Source organism: Nyctibius grandis, chromosome 9 (assembly GCF_013368605.1).
Source record: "Nyctibius grandis isolate bNycGra1 chromosome 9, bNycGra1.pri, whole genome shotgun sequence".
NCBI classification, from domain to species: Eukaryota; Metazoa; Chordata; class Aves; order Nyctibiiformes; family Nyctibiidae; genus Nyctibius; species Nyctibius grandis.
In genome coordinates, this window is record NC_090666.1 from 9,845,108 (window position 1) to 9,870,583 (window position 25,476).

General features: G+C 40.6%; 1 protein-coding gene across 5 annotated transcripts in view; it reads right to left on the reverse strand.

Moving 5' to 3' along the window:
* Positions 1-25,476, reverse strand: part of PARD3B (par-3 family cell polarity regulator beta) — a 429,076-nt gene that overhangs the window by 34,006 nt on the left and 369,594 nt on the right. For 4 of the 5 annotated variants that reach the window (XM_068407693.1, XM_068407691.1, XM_068407692.1 and 1 more), the window contains 2 exons: positions 20,921-21,056; positions 323-402 (listed from right to left, as the gene is read on the reverse strand). In XM_068407693.1, the coding sequence (XP_068263794.1) occupies positions 323-402; positions 20,921-21,056 (216 nt within the window). Of the gene's footprint in view, positions 1-322; positions 403-3,691; positions 3,714-5,703; positions 5,827-20,920; positions 21,057-25,476 lie in introns of those variants that run through there. The other variant, XR_011048762.1, reaches the window with a different exon arrangement.

The following is a 25,476-nucleotide window of genomic DNA, read 5'->3' on the forward strand; positions in this document are numbered from 1 at the left end:
TATATCACTATAAACTCAGACATTTATGCCCTGCTACAACCTGTTATAACTCTTGCAGAACCAGCTTCCTCAATGTCATGTTCTCTACCTGCTGATCATGACTCTTGCTGACATGTTCAATGAGAATGCTTTTTTTAAAAAATTCTGAAGTCCAAATTAATAGTACGGTTATAAAGATGGCACTAAAACAGCAGCAAAAGGTGACAAGACAAAACTGCAAAATAATCTCTCACGTTGGAGCCGGACATCAGCTGCGGGCTGATTTCCCTACCCATCGGAGGGAGGGTGAATCAGTATGTGTGTATGAGGCTCAGCACTGTACCTGGGTAAGGATGCATACTGCCTTTCCATCCCCTCGAAGTGGAGATTGTACGAGCTCCCATCTGGACCTTTTCCAGGCACCTGTAGAGAGGAGAGTAATTAGAGATGAAGATCAATTATGCAGCCCAGCTACTAACAATGCATCTCAAAACAGTAAGCAGAGAGCACATGATGCTGCAACATGCCAAAATCAACAAAAGAAAGGCAGAAGCTCAAAGAAGCTCCAAATCCCATACGTAAACTTATCACTGCTAACAAGAAAGGCTTCCGTATCAAAGAACTGTTTAGAACAGGTACAATCTTCAGGGCCTTTTCCTCATCTGCATGCTAGCCAGGATACTCTCTCTCCTTCCCTGGCTGGCCTTCCTCCTAGAATTCAGTAACTTGAGGATGTAATCTAATTAAGTAAGCACACTCCTTCTCATTCCAGTGGCATAACTACTTGAATCAAACCTAGCATCTTAGTACCAAGTTTGCTGTTTTTTCTCTACTTGTGTGTTTTGCTCAAGTATAAAACAGGCTTTGCTTTCATTCTTAACACAAATCCAGAAACTTTCCCTAATGCCGCTGCAAAGCTACGTATCCAGCTGGGAGTTAAGTGCATTTATCGTGCTCTGGTGCCATTTCAGAAGTGAGGCATTAGAGCACTCAGTCAAAATGCCAGCTCGCCACTTGGTTTGTTTTCAAGATGGCAACTGGAGTTGGCTGGAGAGCACAATTCTATCAGGAAGGCTCCAACTGGGGTACAAAACGGTGAACTTCAATGCTTTTAGCACACAGGAGCTCTCCCAATTTCACTCACTCAATGCCTGCTGATGGCCCAAAGTGTTAAGAGCTTGTTAAAATGGAGCTATTAGTCTTTTCCTCCATAAATGCAGGAGGCTCTGACTGCCTTTAGTGTTTCCTACATTAGTATGTATTCCTATTCCGGTGCTGCTAGAATCAGCAGTTTTATAAAGCAATACACTAAGAGGCCATTTAAAATCCCCTTCCCCTTTTACAGATTAATGGCAGAAAGCAAGATTTAATGCCTTTTCAAACATTTTTAACAATTCATTAAAAAGAAAAGAATAAATCACACCAAGCTTTCAGCAAATACCCGATTATAAAAAGAGAAAATAAACAAAAACTAACATGTTTTTCACATTCTACAGGTTTCTGTCAGTCCTTCAATTTATGCACAATACGTCACTTTCACTGAAGAGATGTAAAAGCTTCTAAAATGCGAAAGGTTGTGCACTCAGGTGTAGTAGGTCTTACCTACCTTTACATAGCATTTCTGTGCAGAATTTCTTGGGGACCCATTACATAAGCCAAGACCAATGCAAAGAGAGGAACTATCCCTCGGAGCTACTAGGCAAGCTTAGGAATTATTCTGGACAAATACCATTATGCACTTTGCCACTCACTGAACATCCAAGATACTCATAAGTGAAAAAAATTATTTAGCACAGGCCTCTTTCTAACTCCTCTTTATCTGACTCAAAACAGAAAGAAGTCCTCACGGAACTGATGGCCACAAGAAATAACTACCTCTGATTTGAAATGACCCATGCTTTAGCACTGCCTGACTTTGGATGAGCAAAAAATAACAGTAATTGCCCTACATTTCAAAAAGAGGGCAGTAGGCTAAATGGATCATTCATTCATTTTTTCCACCAGAAAAAGTGACATGTAGAGAGAATTTATAAAGATAGTCACTTGGGCTGAGAGTCACAGACACTTTGGCTGTTCTTACACTGCTAATTTCATCAGGTTGATCATTTCCCTTAATTCACACCAGGTGAGAGAAGAGCCTCCACATTTCTGCGGTTTTATGAAGAAGAATGAAGGGAACAGAAATGAATGTACAATTTGGTTTGCTCAGCACAAAAGCCATGCAGCATACGGTCTGTCTCTGTGGTTGTAGATAGGCTATTAATTACGTGCAGTGGCAAGATGTTTATGAGCTAAGGATGCGCCTGGTAACTCTCTGCATTCGCAACCACATGCAGGTTTCCTGGTGATCATCTCACACGTAGTAGGAGTGACAGCAGCCAGTCAACGGGCAAAAACACAGACTCAGAATTGTGCCAGCATCTAGCAGTGATCCCCAAACTTATACCAGTCACTAGAAAGTAAAAAATATTTACATTGCAAGGCCTTTTCGCAGCCTGAAAGCACCCCTTTTCCGATGGTTTCCTACAGACCAAACGGAAGGCGATACCCCCCACCACGTCTGTTTGTATCTGTGATTTGAGAGACAGTTGCCATAGAAACACCCTGGCTGTGGATACACAATTTTGCTAATTTGGATCCATGGAGTGGCTGAGTCTCCACACCCTATATAAACACCCCGACACACTGGAAAAGCATGCTCTGGCTCTGCACGGCTCATTAAAGACTCGGCCATTTCTTCTCCTTTCCCTTCTTCATCTGTCCACGCGACAGTAAAAACGTATCATCACTCAGCCACCAGCAAAATAGTGCCCAGAGTAAAATACTGCCCTGATGAAGAAAGAAACTGTGAAAATGGGAACACCTCCCTCATAAAAGTTATTTATGTTTCAGAGAGAGTCAAAGCAAAGGGTTCTTTGCTGACTTTTACAACAAACTAAGCTAAGAATCAGTGTGAAAGGTACTAATTAACAAGATCAAAATATTCCAGTTTCTCTTCCTTCCCTGAAACAGGACGTACACAGCTGGCCCTCAGTACAGGTGTGGAGGTTTTAACCGCATAGTTAATAATCACAAAATATTTAGGCGAGCAAACAATAATCTTAATAAAAAGGATTAAAACCTGGAAGTCCTATCAAAACTAAATGGGCATGCTGACCACGAGGTGACCAGCGAGGCACAGGAGCTAATGGAAGGTGCATTACTTAGCTGAGCCTGTACTGGAGGCGGCTGGAAGAGCTTTTGAGACTTACACCCCAATCAGTAAAGACAGAACATGACAGCAGATGAAATACACGTTTCACAAATGTATGGTAATGAATAGAAAGAATAATCCAAAACATGCTCCCGTATTTTTAGGGTTTAAATTAACGACATCAACTTAAATGAGAGCCATCATTATGAAGAGATCATCTCAGTCTAGAGCGGCCTCAACTAACAAGCAAAACATGAATATGCAAAAATAACAGGATAGAGATAAACACAGAAACAGCCATCATCCCATCAGTGCAATTAAAAGAGCAGCATGCTTAAACTGAGGAAAGGAAATGCTGTCTTTATCAAAAAACAACAACAAACAATTCATGAAACTTAACTGTTGCAAACTACTGGTATGGCCAAGCCCTCTGTAGAATGGAAAATTAATAAACTGGATACGCATAGCATCAGCTTAGCAGAAGACAGTGAAGCCTTTGACAGGCTGGAGAGAGGTAAAGCCTTGAAGAGTCAGCCATTCCCTGAAAGGGAGAGCAGACAGAAACCTCTGTACCTAATCGCCCCTTTGGGAATCCCGATGAATTCTCTGAAGCATGTAGCAGGGGTCACACTTAGAGACAAGGTACCAGACAAATGGGCAAGACATTGCATCCATATAACTCAATGCCTTCATAGACAGGATCTTCTGTGTGCCAGAAAGACATTTTTTCTACATAGCTAGGAACATTTTTGTTGTTTAAGTCTCTTTTTTTTTTTTTATTTTTCAAAACCAGTAATTTCCATTAGCAAACAAGATTTCTGCGATAGTCACTTCAGAAAAAACCCTATGACACCCCTGCATCTTTAATTAAACCCTTGCCAGTTCCCAGCAGCAGCACGAGGCTGGAAGATGCACAGACTGGGGAGCGGCATGGGCACTGCCTGCTGCTCTCCTAAGTCCACAGCCCTCAGCAGGGGACCAACGTGAAGGGCCAAAAATCAGAGAAGAATGAGCGCAGGCTGAGGCTCCCTCAACTTCCCTGGACAAATGGAATCCCTATTTGTTTCAAGACAGAAAACTGTAGAAAGATTCATAGTTTCACATGCAGATCCAAAAGAGACAAAAAGGGAATGCAACTGTAAAGAAAAAGAGAAAGCAAAAGCTGTGCAGGTGTCAGTGTAAGCCATGTCCCTGGCAAACATGGTAACTGCAGGGCACTTCGAGGAGTTTTCCAATACGTGGAAGTGATAAGCTAGCAGCAAATACCTCTAATCTGGCAAGACTCCCTAGGAAAACTTCCCAGGAAAAAAATAAAAACAGCGATGTGAACACGCACAGGTAGATCAAGCTAGATCAAATATCTTAGAGCATTCAAATATTTGCAAATAAATCACAAGATACAAGTAGATTATACCTGCAGGCAGGTATCTTGAAATTAGTCCAGGATTCGCCTACAGGAAAATTCTGGGGCTGCAGAAGAACAATTCCTTAAGAGCAAAGAGATGATTTACTTCATCCCGAAGCTTGAGACTACCTTGAAAACTGTGCAGAAAAGTGCAAGAGGCTGTGTTTTTTCCTGGGAGACACTGCATTTCATTGCTTCTCACCTGCCTTACACTGCCTTCCTCCAGAAGCATTTGTTAAAGGCTAAAAGACTAGCTGCTAGCAGGAGAGCCTCTCTTGCTCCCTCCATATGGATGAAGGTGTTTGGGGCTGGACACCCATTGCAGTATGAACAATAACAACTATTGCAATCTTTTTTAAAGTTTAAGCTTCATGAACCCAGAATCAACTTTTTCCTGTGCATTCACACATAGCTCAAGGTGAGAGCTGCCACACTGCACATGGAAGCCAGCAGCAGCACCTTGGCCCCTAACAGTGGAGACACATTCGGGCAGGACAGTGTGTTTTCGCCTGGGGCTCCACCTCCTCTCCCAAATTCCCACCTGAGCTACCCGAGCTCCCCGCTCCACATCTGTCCCGAGTGAAGTCAGCAGGCTGAAGACCCAAGACCCTGGGTGCTGCTCTTAAGGAAAAGAACGATGCAGAGCCATTTTCAGGGTGGCTGTCTCAGAAAGCTGCAGTCACCATTCCCTCTCCTGCAGGTATTTTATTTAGAGCTGCATGTAGAAAACTTTGATCATCTTTGCAGAGATCAGTTTGCTAAAAAATTTCTTTAAAGCTTCGTAACTAGCTATAGAAAAAACAGAGTCAGAAGTTTCATGCTCTTAAAAAGGAATAATACACAGTGGGTGTTGCATTCAGGCTTATTCACTTTTCACTTACACGCGAAACATCTCCTTTGCCCTTTTAATTTTCTTTTTAACCCTTTGTTTTCCACACTTCTGAACAATAAGCCTCCTCCAAACATTTCAATTATCATTAAGATGAGAAAGAAAATGAGGAGTGTGTGCTGCCCACAAGATAAGTAGCAATAGCATAACTTCACCAAGGCTGATGTGACTTTAGCTACACGTTTGTGAACCCAGTGCAAAATACTGCTGACTCTGCTTGAGTCATGCCTGACTTACTTAAAATTATGGGAGATCAGGAAGAGCTTATGAAGATAGGAGTCCTGGGACTTCTAAATTTTTCACTTATTCACTGTGTACACTCAGGAAAGTCACTTGAGCTTGCGCATTGTGGTTTTCTCCCTATAAAAAATGGCATGATACTACTGTTGTATTTTGTATGACAGACATGCACTAAAAGACAGGAGCCATCCCATGAAGGCTGCAGAATGAGACATGTGCTCTGCCATCACCCAAGTGCTTTGAAAATGCCACACGGTTCTGCTTTTTGCCTGGAAGTCTGTGTATAAACATGGCACATAGTATTGCTGCATTGCTGAGTATGTTTTTCAAGAGTCTTGTGATCATCTGTTAAAGGACTTGATTCAGATGCTGGTTTGACCTCTGTTCTCATAGCTCTTCTTTTGTCTGTGAGCGTTTCTAATCACATGGGTTGAGATTCAGCATGCCAAAAAGAGCTGTGGTATAATGGAATTTGCCCTTTAACCTTCAGGTCTCCCCTCTGCTGAGACACAGTTGGTTTTTGTTTTCAATTAAGTGAAAACTGAAGAAAAACTGAGAGAGGTAAAAGTGGATTTGTTCCCCACCCCGGTCTCAATGTTTCATACACAGGCGAAGCACCAAAACTCACCCATTTTTTGCATTTCAACAGTCTGCCTGGTTCTAGGCACTGCAAGTGAAATTTAAGAGCGCTATTTGACTCACACACACTTTCTTTAGCTGTTAAAACAGAGGTAGGTTATGTAAGGCAGTGAACTGGATGCTCCATGTGAAATGGAGGAAGCTGATTGAAGGGGTCTTCTTAATTCCTTACTGCTGTGATATCCTAATTATCTCACCCTTCAAGACCTCCAGCATTTCCACAGAAAACATGTTTTCCTCCATCCAGCTTTTTTATGTTTTCCATCAAAAGGTAAAAATTAAAAATTCTGCCAGTGTCCACGATTCAAAAGAATTTTCCTGATGTTTTCCTTACATACACAAAGAGGGATGTATTTTGCTTTCCTGGTTTTGCAATGAAAGTTGAAACAGTGATTTTGCGTTATTATAACACTCATCATTTCTCCCTCTAATTTGGATGGTTTTTAATAAAGCTCCATTGATTCCATTGAAAGAAATCCCTCCTGGCAAAAGCAGAACACACACACTGATTGCTAAATATGCAGCAATTATCATATTCAGCAGCGCACTTTAATATCTTATTTATAGATGTATCTATCTATAATTTGCTTTAATTAAGTTGCATTGATTTTAATGACAGAAGCAGTCCTCAAAGACGAGTCTGATGTTATATGAGCCCATCGGTACTGCTTTACCATTGTTTGGATATAAGACAGCACCTTTAATACTTCTTTTTGATATTAGTGGTGCTTTTCTTTGCTAAGCAGATGCAATGACAAACCAAGATGATGTTCCACAGGAACTCTCAAAACCACCTCCACCGCTGGAGAGCAAACACTTTCAACTTCCCTGCTACAAACTTGCTCATAGGACAGTTTTCAAGAATAAGGAAGGAAGCAGTATCTTCCCAGCAGGTCCTGAGAAACCTTGTGTTTCTGTGCCCACTCCATTTTACAGACATCTTGGGAGTGTAATTGCTAGAGGTTCTCAAATCATGGCCTGATGCCTTCGAAGTTTGTTTTGGGTAGTCTGGCAACTAATTTAATTTTTTAAATTTTCTTATCAACAGAAAATACAGGGTAAATAATTTTGGAAGGTGAATCAACAGATGGCTATAGGTGCCTGTTCACAACCCGATCACCAAGTCATGATCTCGTAGACTCAAAGTTCTGTTTTCTGGGCTCAGTCACAAGGAATGTTGAGCCTTCCTTTTCTTAAGCACACACTCACTTTAAGCATTTTATACTAGTCTGGTTTTGAGATTATTCCAAACAATACTTGATGCTATTAGAACTGTGACTAAGTTTGTCAAAAAACATCTTGAAGAGCTGAAGGAAGGTATTGCTGCACTCCCAGTAGATTCTCACAGCCTTGGTTTCTGCTGGGTGCTGCCACATACCTTGGCCCTGATTCAGGAAAGCATGCTACATACTGATGAGGGTGGTTTGTTTTAATTTCAATAGCATTTGATTCCCCTTGGAGGCATTCCCAAAGCTGACATACACCTGCATCTCCCAGTGGCTGTATCTCCTTTTTGGGTGAAAATACACAGGAAAAACATCTACATCTCTGTATCCTGAACACGTCTTCACACATTTGAACGCAGCATTCTAGTGATGATGATCTCGGCATCTCCATCTCTGAAGAAACCCCATAAGATATTACTGGTTCACATCAATTGAGGATCTATCTCAGAGACTACTGAGGTAGCTTTGTAACTTTACTTACGCAGATCTTAATGTATCATTCACTCTTAGCGTTTTTTTTTTTTTCTGAAGTGAAAAATAAGTGCTGGCTTTTTAAATCACTGCCTTTTGGAATATATCAGCACTAATTTTATAAGAATTGTTCATGTTAAAATGCAAGGGCATGATCTCAAACGAAAAGCGCCAACGTAGCTATGCAAGTACATTTTCAGTTTCTGGTCATCATTTTTCATTCACTGATTATTGCTTAAGTGTTGATTAATAGTTATGTTCATGCTGCTAGAATGCATCTCCCTTGGGCAAGAAAAACATCCTTGTTTAAAGGAAAAAAGAGATAGTAATCAAACCATCCTTCCTCTTCCCTGTAAGAAACACAGCCGTGCACTCCAGAGTCGCTGATGATCTTGGTTTTGATGGTGAGTAGTTTTTAAAATTTTCACTTTGAAAAATCAGCTGTATGCAATCAGAACACTACTCGGTCAGTCAGATTGCTAGGCAATTAAATGCTCCCTTTTTGTTTCTCTCTAAATGCATATATACCCATATGTACATATATATACATGCACACACACAAATGTACGTACTTATAGTCATTGTCCCTTCTCCCTATGCAATGAACACCAGGAACACTGCTGACAGCAGCGCTCCATGCTGGAATTAAGCAGGCCTGATTATCTCAGGATTTACTCTTCCTCCTCAGTAATGCCCTACCTCTTGTTCAAGGAGGTGAAACTAATGGTTTAGATTTAGAGACAGGGGAAAATTCTCTATAAAGGCAATAGACTGAGGGAAATACAAACACAGATGGAAACTTTAAAAGGGAAACAGGCTGTTCCCATAACAGTTTAAAAACATGGCAATTGCCTTAGCTTAGTAGAAAACAAGCTCTCAGCATTTGCTGTATCTTGCAACACTAAGTAGAGAGAAAATAGCAAAGATGGAGGTGAAGCCAAAACTGCAAAGTGTTTTTGCACAGCCCCACAAAGATAATATTCTGCTTTCTAAACCCTAGCTCTGCGATCCCCGATCCCTGGTGCTGGAGGACTATGGTTTCCTGTGACCGTGCAAAATGTGATCATTTCCTGGCCTGTGTCTGTCTCTGTGGGTGGCTTCTTTTTCCATTAGTCGTATAATATGTTTTGGTTAATTCTACCTCTTAATTGTCTTTAATGAGCACCAGATTTGCGACACCCTCACTTGCAAACCTGTTCTCAGAGTAGAGGCAAACAGAGGCCCTTGAGCTGAGAGCAAAACTTAAAAGCAGCAAACCAAAAAAACCTCAGCACCCATCAGCATTGATTCTTTCCAACAACAAGGGGGCATTCCAATTGCTCTTCCACTGAATCAGGCCAATGTAATTAATCTCTTCCCAGCCACTAGAGAGAATAACTTAACTTGTCGCTGAGATACACTTGTGACGCACTATACAGCATTCATAACATACATGTGAATACATTGCTAAAGCAGATCTCCTGTAGTTGTTCTACAATACTGTGCACAATTCCTCCCCCCCCATGAAACCAGTCCTCTGCCTTAGCCTGTTTGAAACTAAGCTGCTTCTTGTTCCTCCCAATCTTGCATTCTTTGCTTCTCTTCTCACTGTAATTAGTTTACAAGACTACTTATCCAGATGATTACTGCTTTTAAATGGCAGTTGTCTTTTCTTTTACTCCAGTTCATTGTTGTGTATCATTTTGTCTTGCTATCTGAATACCCAGTTCTCCAAAGCATTTTCTCATTATGTTATCTCCTGATATAAGGCATTTTGAAATACTTCATGAGAGACACTGTATGAAGTAAATTGAATTGAATTTTCTCTCAAAGTCAGGGGCTTTCAGCATCTTTCTCTAGCTAAGTCAGCAGAGTTCTTGGCACCAATGCCAGGGTGTAATGGCCACGCTTTGCAACCCAGCTATGAGCTTGTGTTCTTTTTAGGGAAAATGAAATGACAGCGTCAGTACCTGGAAAGCAAACAGGGGACAGATCAATACTTTCATTTATGATGAGGATGGCAAAACAAAAACGCTTGGGGTATTTTTGAGGTTTTTAACACACACATTGAGATAATGCTTTTTTGCCATATCTACCTACATCTGATGTTTGTGCCGAATGTGTACACGGCGGGGTACATGCATGTGTACGTCAGGGAAGGAAAGAGGCAGGGAAGGGGGGAAATAGCAGGGCATGGAACTAAATTGCAGAGCGAGTAGTGGAAATAGACAGTCAAAAGCTTCCTGCAGGCAGGCGGCTTCACAGGGGAGAGCGAGCCTTTCATTGTCTATAAAATCATGCCTTGTTGGAGGTCCTCAAGAGAAGAAGGGGTAGCGCCTAGAGGCAGTAAAACTCTCACTGTTGTATTATTACATTCTAAACACTTAGCTACTGTACAAACCAGCACACTGCTTCAAGAGAAGAAAAGCAGGAAGAGGGGGAAAATGAACAAAGGGAAGAAGAGAAAGATGGCAATAAAATTGGGGAACAACCCCCTGCCACAGCTCTGCCCAAGAATTGTTCACATCAAAGAAAAACAGCGAAGAGTATATCGTCACGGAGTTAAAAGTTAACCTCGACTCCTTCCATTGTGATTTGACACCACTCTGGAACAGTACTCCTAGAATGTGAATGGTTATTCTGTAGCACAGGGTATTAACTCTACCTTAATCCTGTTAAACACAGATGCCACTAAAGCGAGGTGCTCTCTCAATGGCATCATGACAAAAGCTCTCCACACTGCAAATTCAATATGGTTAACAAAAAACCCCCACCCAAACCTGAATTAATACTGAGCAAACAACATCAGCATAAGCAGGCTTAGAGAGAGGAACTGCCTTCCATATGCTATGGCATCAGGTTCCTCCGGATCTTCAGATACCAGCCTGTAAATATTACAGACATTGTTTCTCCTGCTTGCAACTGCTGTTGGGTGGCGACCTTCTTTGCTTGCTGATACCAATTTAGCAGTTGGTACAGTTTCTCTGTGATTTGGTACTGTCTGTTGTTTGCTGGTACCAGATGGATACCAGATGGGTAACTGTGGGCAATGGTTCCTCTGTGTTGCAGTCCCAAAAATCACTGCCTATGGGGTCAGTCTTGTCAGTTGACTCCTAAATGGCACTTCAAAGCAGCATTCTGAAAAACCTCAACATCTGTTCCTTACTCCTAATGACCTTAAAAAACTGTTGCAGACGTACTTTCCTTTAGCCAGGGGTTACTGTGCATCTGCAGGAAAAATACAACATTGCAGATGCTCGCAGACATCAAACTCACTCCTCGCTAATGGCAGCTCCAGAAGCCACCACCTCAACTCTAAAAGTCAGCACTGAATGTGAAGTATAATCAATATATTCTTTTCTGTGGTAGCTCCACAGTGTAGGAGTTCAGAGATATTTCAAGGCATTTTTCAAACAGTACTTTCAGCAGTGAAGTGGAAGAACAGGAAAACAAAAATCTTAAAGTGCCTTTGAAAGGCAGCAGGGATACCTGAGGGCCAAATGTAAAGCATGGAGGGAAAGCAAGGAAAGAGAAAGTGATGGAAGAGATCTGTTTTAAGTATTAATTTGTGACTGGTCTTTCAAAATGTTGACCTAGTTGTCAAACTATAGATAGGAGCTGAAAGGTCAGTTAATGGCTTTGAACACTGCGTACTGCAGTTCCCTCCTATGTTATTCCATATGACTGCTTCTGTTTCTGAGAAAGGGAAAAAAGTTTATTTAGGACAGTACAGGAGCATTTTGGTAAATTCTCTATACGTGCTACAGCAGAATACTGTCTAAAGAAAAATATAGCTGACTTCAAAGCACGTTCCCCACCCCCTGTCTTGCTTCCTGGAGAAGTTAGGATAAACAGGTTATGTGTTCCCGAAGGTTACCATGGAAACCCATTCTTTTTAGGCCATCATTTGCAAAGGTAAAATTTGCATTAAAATGTGATGGAATTTGATTTTGTGCATGTGTGTGTGAAACTCAAGTGGGGTCATGCTTCCACGCAGTATAGCTATTATTTCAAACCCAGGAGCACATGCTTAAGAGAGAGATCTATTAATCTGTGTAAACACCTCAGTGACCAAATTACAGTTTAATTGCTAACTTGACAGGTATCTTCCTAGCAAATTAAGAGAAATACTTTGAAAATTAGCTTCAAATGCAAATGTAAATGTTAATACTGATCCACTGGTGGGTACCGCTAGATGGTATTTTGCTAAATTCCCCTATAATCATTCTACAGGAAAGATTGAATTTAGATTGTCAGAATGACTTTGTTTTGATCATTGCAGACCAGGGATGGAAGGCACAGGCATGTATTTCAAATTATAATTTTTTCTCTTATCTTGAAGGAGTTATCATCACATTATGAAGTACAGAACATAATTTGATATAACCATGCTTACCACAATACAAGAAACTTTTGAATCTCCTCAGAATCCCAATTTGCTCACTTTGTTTTGAGTCGTATCATAACTTTAAAGCCATAATTTCACTCTAGGTATCTGCTACTCTGACTTTGCTTGGAATACCTAATGGTGTAAAGCATACACAGTCCAGGCGTCCCCTTGGTCCATGTTCCTTGAGAGCCACTGCCATTATTTGTTGACATATGCAGCATTGGTCTTCCTAACATAGGAGTGCATTATTTGCAATAGTAATTTTGACAATCATTACTTCCAGCCTATCAAGAAATGAGATGAATGGACTAAACACAGAAAAATCTTAAAATTGGTGACCAGACTTCATTTTAGAAGAGATACTAGTATTTGACCTCTTGCTTAGTTGTACGCATTCACAACATACATGCTGAATTTGTTATACTACTTTATGAAATCTATGCTACCCTGGGACACTGGATTATTCTCATATCATCTACCTCGAATAGCAGGACCCTCTTGGAGGCAGCAGGGCCAGAACTCATATTTCTGCTCAGAAAGCAGAAATCCCAGTATCAGCTGGATTACAGAAGACTCAATATTTCCTATCATACAGGACTTATGACATACAGTTCAGCTGGAATGGCTCTACTTAATATTGGGCAACGTGACACTTAAAACAGCAGCCAGGCCATTTGATGAGGAAAAAGCAGCAAAAACACAGACAGAAGTATCTGTCGCTCTTGCTTCCCTATCGTTAATACAGTTGCACAGCAAGTGTCTCAAAAACACTATTAAAAAAAAATAATTCAAAACTAACCCTTCAGATTAGGTTGCACAGTACCAGTATTTTATCAGACTCCCTTCTGCATTGGGAAATTCCTGCTTACAAATTCAATTTACTAAACAAAGCAAGAACATTAAAGAAGGTTTAAATAACCAAATGAAAACAAAAATGAAATTGACTACTAACTTTTGCAGAATTTCTCAAAACTCAGCACATTTGATAGAAGAAACCTGTTCCAGTCGGATCCCATACTGAGCAAGAACGAAGGTGCTAAGTGCTCCTTTTTCCAAGTGTTCTTTAACAGCCAGAGTTGAGGTTGAAAGTTGAAAAGAGCTGGCCTTGAGCAGAAAAGCCAAGCTCATGTACAGCACCAGCCTTACAGGGTAAATGGCGTTCTTTTCCCATATTTTGTACTTTATTTTAACGCAGTCTTGATATTAGATTAGCATCTGCACTACAGACCTTAGACTGGGAACTAATAAAGTTATCCGCCCAATCTCTCCATGTCTGAGTCAGTGACTTTCTTTTTCATTTTAAATAATTACAACAACATCGCCTGTTTGTAGAGAAAAATAGAGCCTTTATATATTCATAGATAATTGCTTATATCCAGCACCCAGAGATACATTCTAATTACTTTTCACACCTTGGCTGTGAAGAAATCTTGAACTTTTCAGTGTTTTTAACTGCAAGACAACAATGTAGCCTGAGCACCGACACCCTGACTGCTGAAACTGCGCCTAGGATGAGATTTAACAAGCAGTTCTGCTAATGCATTTTGCAGTGAGGAACTTCAGCAAAACTCAAGAAGACCCAAGGCCTCCACCTCAGATCTTGTGCCGCAATAATGAGAAGGGCTGCATAGATATACAATAGAAGAACTCAATCCAGAAATCAAAAGTAATCAGAAGTCCATTATTTCAGTTGGCTTCTGTCACATACTTAACTATAACAAATAAAAGATCTGTGTGCTGTAACAGCCTCAATGACACAGTTGTATTGCTTCACCCAGCTTCTTTCAAGCTCCACCCTGTTCTGCACACACTGGGCAACTGTTGCCGTTTGCCTCACTGAGGTTGTTCTGCTTGCCATTATGTTACATGGACAAATTTTGCAGTCCCTCGTCAAAACTGCCATCTGGTTTAGTGGGATGTCACACTTAGCAGGCAGAGCTGGACAGTGAGCAGCATCTTTAGGAAACGGGGTGCTGCCTGGGACAACAGTAGTTAGGCAACTCTTTGGATCATCAGTATTTTTTAGGGAAGAGATTTCTTTTTAATCACTAACACACTGAACAAGAACATAACCCAGGGAGATTAAGCTGTGAGAATTCAAAGAGAAGTCAACTGTGTCAGCATCTATTTGATAAGTGCACCAGATACCTGGTAGTAAAGGCAAAAGTTTGTGCCTAAGAAAGGGTCAAGTCTGAGGCCCGATATCAGGCCTGATCTAATAAATACCTAAGCGCATGCTTAGCTTCAGACATGAATTTCAATGGCATTACAGACTTGTCTGGTGATTAAAAAATGAGCATTGTTGTAACTGGGGCCCCTTTCCAGAAGTTGAAGCAGGCCTCTTACTAATGGCCTAAGGAAGAGGAGGTCAATTTTAAAAGGAAACCTACTTTTTTCCTCTCCTTGTAGTCAGACCCATGAGCAGCTGTATTTGATTCCATGGTATGTGGGGCACTGACTTGCTCGGGGTCGAGACCAAGCTGTCACGGAGAAGTATGTATCACTGAGGGTAAGGGAAGGTTCAAAGTGCAAAGTATTAGCTTTAGCAACCCCACACGCGAAGGCTTGGTGTTAAAATCTCAATCCTCTTCCACCTTCCCCACGTGACACTGGGCTGAGATTTGACAGAGTGTGCACACGTGCTCAGGGACAGTGGCTACGCAGTCACTATGGAGTGATCAACAAGTAAACTGTTAAAGCCTATACTGGCAGAAGCTTGCCAAAACCGAAGCAAATTGCAAAGACCCAGCTACTGTGCTACTCAGAACTGCAGTGAAGCCAGGTTACAGCCTAGCTCTGAAAAGGCTGTTTCTGTGCCCATTCAACTGTGCCCCAAAGGATAAAAGCTGCAGAGCTGTGCCCTATGTGCACAAATGCAGTAAGCATACTATATAGCATGGGTTACCTGTTCACAAACTCCCCTCATCAATATACTTGCCAGTCAGAGGTTTGTTTTGTGCCTCCCTAAGCATATTGGCAAATTAGGAAGAATACATACAACAGAAAACCTCTAGGGCCCTTCATATCACATCAACATGATCTGTGGCAGCTGTCATGATCTCCGTGATGCCCCACTCAAGTTCTCCATTTGGGCAACATCAGAAGAACCTCTCTTAACTGCAAGGGACATGACCGCTGGCACGTGTGTTAATGTGGAACCTCTCAGTGCTGCGAGCCTGCAAGGACGGCCACAGCCCGGCAGCACCGCATGTTTTTGTCCGATCTCCTTCAGTTACTTGTATGAAGTAAGAGAAATGCTTAGTGTTTGTCCTCCTCAGAATCACCCCACTGAATTAAAATACAACAAACAGCAGCTGTGTGACAAGGTACCTTGTGGAAGAGACGGCATGATGTATTTCTGGAATTCACATAATATTGTAGGGTATAAATAGTACCAACGGGCTTTGGTAAGACGACACATGGCACCAGCACTGTTTCCCTTAGTAAATAAGAGTGTGTACATAGTGTTAGCATGAAGACATGAGCGTTTCAGACTCCCCTCTGGTTCAGATAACCTCTGCCAAATTCAACCTTTGTATAAGTAGGAATGACTCCAAACAAGTTATAAGAGTCACTCTTTATTGCTAATATTAATGGAATTGAATTTGGCTCTCCTTGCATGTGCCATTTGGAATAGTTTATTTTTCATATGAGGTTTGGCAGGGATTTCGCCAAAATAACTTCCCCCCAAAACACAGCCTGTAAAATTCAAAATCTCTCCGCTTACTTTGAACAGCTGTTCAGCATACACCCCAATCTGAAACCTTCATTATACAGAGATAAGTAGCGACCATAAAAAGTTCTTGATTGCTAAGTTACTCATACATCCTAATAAAATGTTTTACATACTCAATTAATATTTTAATAACATATACACAAATACTTCCGATCCATGATTTTCAAAGCAGCTATACTCTAAGTAAGTTATTGTGTATTTTTTTGTTTTTAATTCAATATTTTCTACTAATAGTCTGTGGACTCAGAAAGTCTGGAATTCACAGCAGTTTCTGCTATATGGTTTCACATAGTACATAAAATTGTCAGCTTCTCCCATTGCGCTAGAAGACAGGAATGTTATTATTCTAGAAGTTGGAATTTTGGTTTCTAACCATGGTCCAACACAAACGTCTCTGCGTTTTGGGAACTTAACCTATTTGAAATGCAACGTCCTGAACCTGGAATCAATTGATATGAAAAGTACAAACAGCTCCTTATTCATCCTGAAGTAAGGGTAGAACCTTTTGACACATTATGGAAAAATAATGCAGTTCTTAACGCTCCTTTTTTTGTTCTGGTTGATTTTTAGGCTTGGATCCCTGCCAGGCACACAATAAAGTACTTGGCCTTTAACACAGACAGGCATGATTCTTCTTTCATACTCTCAACTGGGAACTGACAAAACTCAGTACATTACAGGTTTGTTTCATTCGCAATGTTCACAGCTAGTATCCAGGGACAGGTTTTATTATATATTTTTGTTATTTATCAGCTTCCAAATCTGATCTGCAAATAAGAAAATGGCTTTTAGAACCACTCAACGCAAGGGTCAGTACAGTGAAGCTGATGTGGTCACTAACAGGCGGAGAACTATTTGCAATGTGGCCGGTGTTACACGCACTCCTTGAACATACATGAATAAAAGATAAAGTTTCAAGGATTTACTGCCACCCTGAAGGAAAGAACTGATGTTTTAAGTAACTGGATTTGTACAAAGTCTGTAAGACAATCCAAGTAAATCCTCAAATAGATGATTAATTCCTCATTATTTAAATGCCCCTAAATACAAGTGCAGATGCTAACTTCACGGCTTTGTCTTAACAGCTCCTTCTCTGTTTCTCATGATCTGTTATTAGTCTGTGACTCTAAAACCCTGAAGAGTGCCCCATGAAAAAGCCCTCCACCTCCTAGGGAGACTGTCTAAGCTCTTGCAGCTTATTGCTTACATAGTGTTCTCAGGTGCTGACCGATACTGCAGTATATGATAATACTACATAAACGTATTACGGCTCTTTCGGTAGACCTGGATTAGGTTTGTATGGGATATGTTCATGAGTGCTGTTACTATCTGATGTCCCACGAAGACAGGAGTATGTATGCACATGCCTAAACTCTGTCTTGCGCTGATACTTCCCAATACACCCTAGCTGTCAGAAAATTTTAGGGTAACCTCACACTACACTGACAACAACAGGTATTCATTTTCCGAGACAATATTTATACTTATCATCAGCCTGTCCTTTGGTTAACTAGCTGAGGTTTACTTTAAGCCTTGTGATCCACCCTACAGAATTTGGCTTATCATTTATCCTAGTTATAAACTCGAAAGGGGGGTGGTGGGGGCAAGGAGGAGTCTAAAGGATGCAAAACTCAACAACAAACGAAAGCACAAAGGAACAGGAAAAGAATTTTAAAGGATCTGGCTCTATAGCACAGACAGTGCTATATACATGTGTCTGTTTATGGAGACACACTAAACTGAATTATTCAGTTACTTACAAAAAGCAAAAGAACAGACTGTGGGAAAGGGAGAGCAGAATGAAGGCGCAAGAGAGCAAAAAATTCATCCAGCAACAGATGAGAAGAACAGAGGAGAATTGGAAAATGGATGCAGGGGGGAGGAACGGATGATGAGAGAATAGCAGGCCTATTTAAAATGAATTTTTGACCTTATTTTTAAAACATTTATGGATCCCAATTGCCTGTCATGAGATCATTTTCCCTTACAATGCTAGCTTTTCAGCCGGCTGTGCACTTTAACTTGATTTATCCCACTTTAAAAAAAGTAGATTGTTAGAAATACCCCTTCAATTAGAAATTCTGTCCCATTACAGTGTCAGCTAAAGGCCACTTGTCAATGTCAGCTTTATCAGATAGAAATTTGCCTCATGAGTTTGCAGATACTTTTTTGGAGGACAAGACCCAGGGTCCATTTCTGAGGCTGTTGATTTGCGATGGGATAGTGTCTTCTCAAATTATCCTCTGTTATTTCCCAACTTATCTGCACATTTCATGAGATGGTGGGAAGTGATTACAGCAGCTGCTGTACATTAGAAAGACATCTTATAGGAAAGCTGGCTTAGGTAAAACAGCTGACTGACAAAAAGCATAGAAAGGACTAATCGAATATTAAAAATACATAGGGAGACCCAGCATCTCCTTTCCAGCTGCAGCTTTCCTGGTGCCATAACCTCCTGTGGGAAGGAAGAAAACTTATACCAGAAGGTTCTCCTCCTCCTCAGCTGTCTGTTGACTCTTTAAAGACAGACCTGACATCCTGAAGTTTAGAGTAAGTTTTTATTTATTTAGAATTATTCAATTAGTCATCAGCACGTCTCTTCACTGACGAGTAAAGGTGGAAAAAATCAGCTGTTGTTCAATCTGTGTTACCACAGTACTGCTGAGGGTCAGCAGTCCAAGGTAGGAAAGACTACATGGCTCATGAAATACCTTGAGGACTCTCCTGGCAAGACGCTTTGAGACATTTGTTCTCTTTTTAATATTTTGATTCTATTTTTGTTTCTTCTGTTCTGTCTGAATGGATTGATGTAACATATGTATTTTAAGGGTAAAACTACATGTCAGAGTAGAAATTTCAGCCAGGAGTCGAAAGAGAGCAAGCTGGGGCCACAGTATTTTCCAGACAGAAAGACAGTGCCTATGAAAGCATGGCTGGATGGATCAATGGATGATACTGTTGCAGTGAAGAGACCAGAAGTCTTTGAAAATTGTAAACCACTTCAACAAGAGGAACTGTGCAGCAACAGACTTCAGTGTTAAAGCCCTCAAGGTAAACTCTGATTTTTAAGCAGACTGCCATTCCTCACAAAAAAAAAACCATTCAAAAATATTCTGCATTGGAAGGACAAAAAGAAACAATCTTGGTGCCACTATTATTAATCAGTTCAAGACTGAGATACTTAAAGCTCCCTTTCAGGTGCTCTGATTAAGGACAACTTGCCTCACAGGAAAAGCAAAGCTTTGGAAATCAGTAACCTCTGGGCATTATACCTAATAGGAAAGGCTTAAAAAGGATTACCTAGAAGAAACCTTTGTGAATCTTAGGAAACTACACTGGACCATAAATCTCAGCCTCCTCTGAGGATTAATAAAGCTTTATCAGTTTCAGATAAGAAGTAGAAATCCTTAGGCTGCTGAACAGGTACCACTGGCCCAGTCTGGGGCCTCTGTCAGGACACTTAACATGCCCTACAATTTCAACAGAAAGATACATTTGATGCATGTTCTCTTTTTAGTTTACAAAAGCTATTCAGAAGAATGGCAGCTACATAGATTCCCAAATTTGGGTCACAAAATTTAAGGCAGTAAATTAAAGTTAACGGCTCTAAAGAAAGAATTATTTTGCTGAAGGTGACACTTTTGGTAACTGAATCAGAGTAATATATACAACAACATTTTATGGGTTAATGAACAAATATATATGATAATTTATGTAAAAACAACCCCTTTAACTCACTCTCTCTCTGTGACTGACTAATCTCGCACAGGATTTTTTTGGACTACAAGCCCAGTCATTGAAGATTTCACTTCAGCATTCACACCAATAGTTTGGAGGACATTAAAAGCAACAATGTTAGTTCAGACTTCAGGTGTATTTAGATTCTTGAGATTTTAACATAATTCTGTCTCTTTATAAACTAAAATTTCAAAGTTAGCATAAATTGCATCTTATCAAACTTACATTTTTGAATGCTGGTTGATTATAATTACTTCTAAAGAGACAGAGTCCAACTCTGAAACCTGCTCAGAGCTCTTGAGTGCCACAGTTGTGATCCCATAGACTATAGCTGTTGCATATATTTAATGCATTAAAAAAATCCAGCACTCTTGATTTAATCTCTGGTTCTACCACAGGTTACTCTTCAGCAGTGGGGTAGATAATACTTCTCTGCATGGTGTGACTCCTAGATGCAAAATAGGGAATACAGCATGTGTGTAACAGTTCTATAGTGTTGCTAGAATATTTTAAGATCTTTTGATGGGAGAGGAGCAAATTATTCAATTTTTCACTTTATAAAAGTTACTGAGGATGTATTGTGGCCAGATTGCTACTGTCCAGTGTGCAGAAGGAAGGGCAGGAGCAGACATGCCTCTATTCCCTCCCTCTCCCTTTGCAGCTAAGCACAGTGAGAGTCTGCTCTTCTAATGCTCTCGTTAACCCAGGGAACCACTGTATGAACTGCCAGAGCACCATAAATCCCGCTGAAAAGCCTTGATGCTACCACATGTGACAAAGTTTGGCAATGACTGTGTATCTTGGGCCTAAAGAGAGGAAACCTGGGCCTAAATCAAACACAGTGAACAGACAAGTTATTTTTAGCCAAGTTTTCATGTTATTAATGTTTTCTTTGGTGGGCTGGCTTTAACCATTTCTATAAACCCCCAAATTCATGTTAAGCTGACACAGGATTTCTGGAAAACACAAACAAATCAGCACCTTCTGCTAACCCTGAAAGCTGCAAAAGCACTTTGCATCACATTGTGGACCTACCCAATGCTGGTCGTAATCAGATGGCTGTGTTCGTCCTTCGTCATCCTCATAGAAAGGTAAGCCTTCTCGCCTGGCCTGATGGTACTCCTTCCGTAGCTTCTGGATACGATCAGCATTCCCACCACCTGCGCAGCCACTGAGAAGAAAAAAAAAAAATGCTAAATAAAACTCATATGTACACACATATCTAACATTTGCCAGGCACCCACATGAGCATACACACAGAACTGCCACACCTGAGACAAACGGATTATGAATGTTTGATTCTCCTGACTTGCATCGTGCGCTCTGGCCCATATCACCCTTATTTTTGCTTTCTTGTATTAAGAAAGCTGCTAATCATGAACTGGATCCTCATTTTTAAAAAAGGCTGTCCCTGTCCAAAGAACTTAACAATTCCAGCACAAGACAAGAAACAACAGATGGATGCAGACAGATGGGAGAGCACAAGGAAACTTTTAACATTCCTATAAGCAGCTATAAATGGCTATCATATTTTAATAATAATAATGATGATGATGATGATAAGCTGCCAGAAAAATGTTTCCTTTTGCTCCCACGCTAAATGTGGAATTTCCCTAAAATTGAATTTGTTCAAGGTAAAGAATAGACTATATTCACAGAGAAGCACAGAAAGAAGTTTTATCTCATAAAAAACAACCTCCCTCCCAATTGCGCAAAGAACTAAAACATCAGCCATGAAAATATAGGGGAGGCAAGAGAGATGGGAAAGCACACTATTAAATCTTGACGCCACTTTTTTAAAGTGGTAATTAAACAGTAATCCACGTAGTAATCCACAATGACTCAATTGTATGCTGAACTGCATACAGTGCAAACTGCCACGGTAAAGCTAGTAGAGTTGCTTAGTTTGTCAAGTTAAACACATGCCTGTCTCTGCAGATTTTGACCCTGGTGAGCCTTCCAAAATCTTACAGCTAGGCTTGTACAACTGTGGAAGATCAAGCTATACCTGAAAGCATTAAAAAAAAAAAAAATCTTGAAAATGCCTAAGAATTCAAAAAAATACAGCCACATTGAAAATGAATAAATTAAAAGTTTCTCACAGCTATTTCCAGCCCTGCTCTAGTCAGAACTGGGGTCAATACTGACTGTATGGCTCAGCAGCATTTACTGGCATCCACATGGAACTGTCGTAGAATTTATTTGTGGCTGCTCCTAAACTCACACCATTGTTATTGTAGCACATCATCATATATTTTCTTAATATGCAATTTTAACTCTACCTCACCAACAATGGGCTATAGAGATACAGATTTAGCCACATGAACACAGACCCTGTGGAGCATCTTGTCACACTGCACTATGAGTGTGCCAGAATCTAGGGAAGACTTTTAGAGGATTTGCATAGCAAACTGAATTTGGAAAGCACACACAAAAGACTGGACATACACCTATCAGTTCAATAATAAGTAGTTTCTAGTATCTAACAGAAATCGAGATTGGTTGAAAATTAATTATCAATGAAGGGAAATTCCGAGTAGGATGCAAATGCAACTGAATATGCAGTCAGGATTGGAAATGTTTACTTGCAGTATCAGTAGGTTTCCATGAAAAATGAAACACTTATTACTTGCCTTCCCTGGATCCTAAGCTATCCAGCCCCTCTACTCTGTGAAGTCCCAGAGGTTTCAAGCTTCTCTGGCTGAGAGCATATAAAATTTTTCTCATGATCTGCCAAGACAGTGCAGAAAGCTTGCACAAACTCTGTGGACTATTGAGGGGAAAAAAAAAAAAAAAGTACATTCCCTTTTCCCCTTGACTCCTTCCACAGATAAATGCCTCTGTTCCTTGCATGAATTCTTGTCAAATAGTGGAGAACCATTCCCAGTTCGCAAAACACTGGAATTGAGGACTAGCTAATGGGGGCTATCACTTAGAACAGTGAAGCTTGGTCCACAGCTCAGGAGCAACACAATACCTGTGAAATCCCCTGACTTTACTTGTGAGTACAGATAAAGCGTTTAATTAGGGCTGCTAACATACAGATAAGGCCCAAAGTGTGGTCCCTGTTGCTTTGCCAACATCATTACCCAAAGCAGCACTAGTTAAGAGAGGGAAATGCAACGGGTCTAGTTTGATGCCAGCCGATGTGGCTCCCTGCAGCTCTCTGCAAACTGTATAAACACCTGCCACCAGTGGCCTTATGGCCACTTACCCACCTTCTACCTCCAGGTATTTTGGCTGAAGAGGTAATCTGAAAATACCATATAGGTGGTTTTTTTTCCCCCTTTTTTTAAATGGGATCTGAGATTTATATTGTAAGAGGCAGTAACAGCAGCCTGTGCTCCATTTACTGCAGAACTCCTGTAGGTGAACTTCCTTCTGCTTAAACCCATCTAGCCAGCAAGTGGAAGTAGGTGCTGCAGAGATCAAGCATATTATATATATTAAAAGACTGGGCCTGACAGCTTTTTTCTTTGGCAAACCTCTGCCACGCTGTATTAAAGTACAAACCCTAACCATGAGAATGAGTAGGAACATTTGAATGAAAGATAGCAGCACATGGAAAGTTATCCATCTGGATTAGTGTGAAAACATAAGCATAATCTCTGTGGAAACAAGCAGCTCCGTGAAGTCTCATTTCCTGTGCTTCTCTCCTGTGGGTTCTCTTGTGTCCGATAATGGGACTAAGTTCACACCACAGCGTTTCTCCCCAGCAAGGGCATTTGTCTGGGCGTCTCTAGCAGGCTGCTTATTTTCATGAAACTTAGTGATCCAGTGGCTTTTGAACATCGAATCATCTGTCAAATCTGGTCAAAAATGGCCAGCAGGTTCAGAATTTGTTAGAAAGGTGGGGGGAACAGGTTGGAAGAGGGTTGGTCAGTACATCAGCTTCATTCTTTTCAGGAAACAGTTGATGCTGCACAGCTCTTTTTTTTTTTTTAGCTCCATCACTGTTCATAGGCACAAATGTAAAAGACATTGGCTTTTGAAAGAGCTGCATATCTAGCTTACCATGGAAGTTTTACCCACTCCTGAGTAATGTGAGATGAATATGATGCCCTGTGCAACGCTCATGAAACAGTTCTGAATTTAAAGTTGGCTCCTGACAATTATGTGAATATATGAACCACATTCAAACTCACCAGATGAATTCAATCAGCACTGTGCAAATATCGCATACATAATCTATTAATTTACCCCAAAGAAACTGAAGCATTGAATTCAAACAGAATGAAGTCATCAGTAATAAAAAAAAGAAACTGATAAGGCAATATTAAAAAAAACAACACAATTTTCCAAGATTTGCAGAGAAGATCATACATTGACTGTAAACTATTCTCCCATCTGCCTATAAATACATAATTAAAAAATATTGGTTTGATCAGATAGCAGTTCTCAGACAGGGAAACAGCAGATGAATACCAGTTCAAATGTTTCAGATGCATGACTATTTATATTGAAATGGAACCTGAACTTACAGAAGAAATATAAAAACAATACTCCAATCAAAGTCAATTTATATTAAGGAGACCGACTGAAGCTTTTCACCAAGCCTAGTAAGTACAGCAGACAGATTTCTTTTACAGTAGCTTTACATTTAACGTAGTGCTCCTTCCTTGAGGAGATATAAATACTACAGTCCTCATCACGTCTGCAATTTTGTGCAGAACTCACTTCCCCGACATGGCTCCCTGCACTACACGTCCTTCAGAGAACTGCACAACCACACAGTAGCCATTCCCCTCCACCACAACGCGTTCCCAGGCTCTAACATTTAATCTACCCATGGACTTCTCTGTTGTCGCGACAAGACTGTAGGAGAACCATGCACTCTGTATTTTGCAATTGATTTCAGAACGATTTCCTAAAATTGTGCTACATGTAAGGAGACTGACTCAGAAGCAGCTGATATTGGGATAGAACCTGAACCTTTTTGGGGAAGTTTTAAATAACATCTAGGTGGGGGAAAAAATCTCTGAGAAATTTTACAAAGAGTTTCGCGAAGACTTAGGTGCTGATTTCAAACAGTAACAACGCCTGCCCAAAATCCCACACCACAAACAATCTTAAGAGAAGTTCAACAGTTCTTTGAATAAGCTGCACACACTACAAGGGTTTTTTTGGGAAACAGAAAAAAAAAATCTTATATGAATATCAAAAGAGGAAAAAGCACATTCCTGTCAGCCATTCTATAGTTTTGCTAGATACAATCCTTACAAACCAAAGCTTTCTTCTGGCCTGAGAGAAAGGAAAAAAAAGTTTGTGTGATCGTTCTACTCCACGCTGCTGGGGCTGTACTACCAACTAGACAAACAAGCGCCAGAAATCACCATCTTCTGCCCTGTGCCTGGGTCTGTCAGAGGCACTATACAGGTTCCACCTTGCCCACTGTGACTGTAAAGGGACCTACTACAAACCAGCCACTCAACTGATACAGCTGGAATAGGCATCCCAAAACAAAAAGGAAACCATATTTTGGCAAAGACTTTGCTTCAAGCTATCTCTAACATCATGTAAAATATGACTGTGAAATTTAATCCCATCATCTCTGAAGAGACAGATGAATAGGCACCATAGCAATAACATTA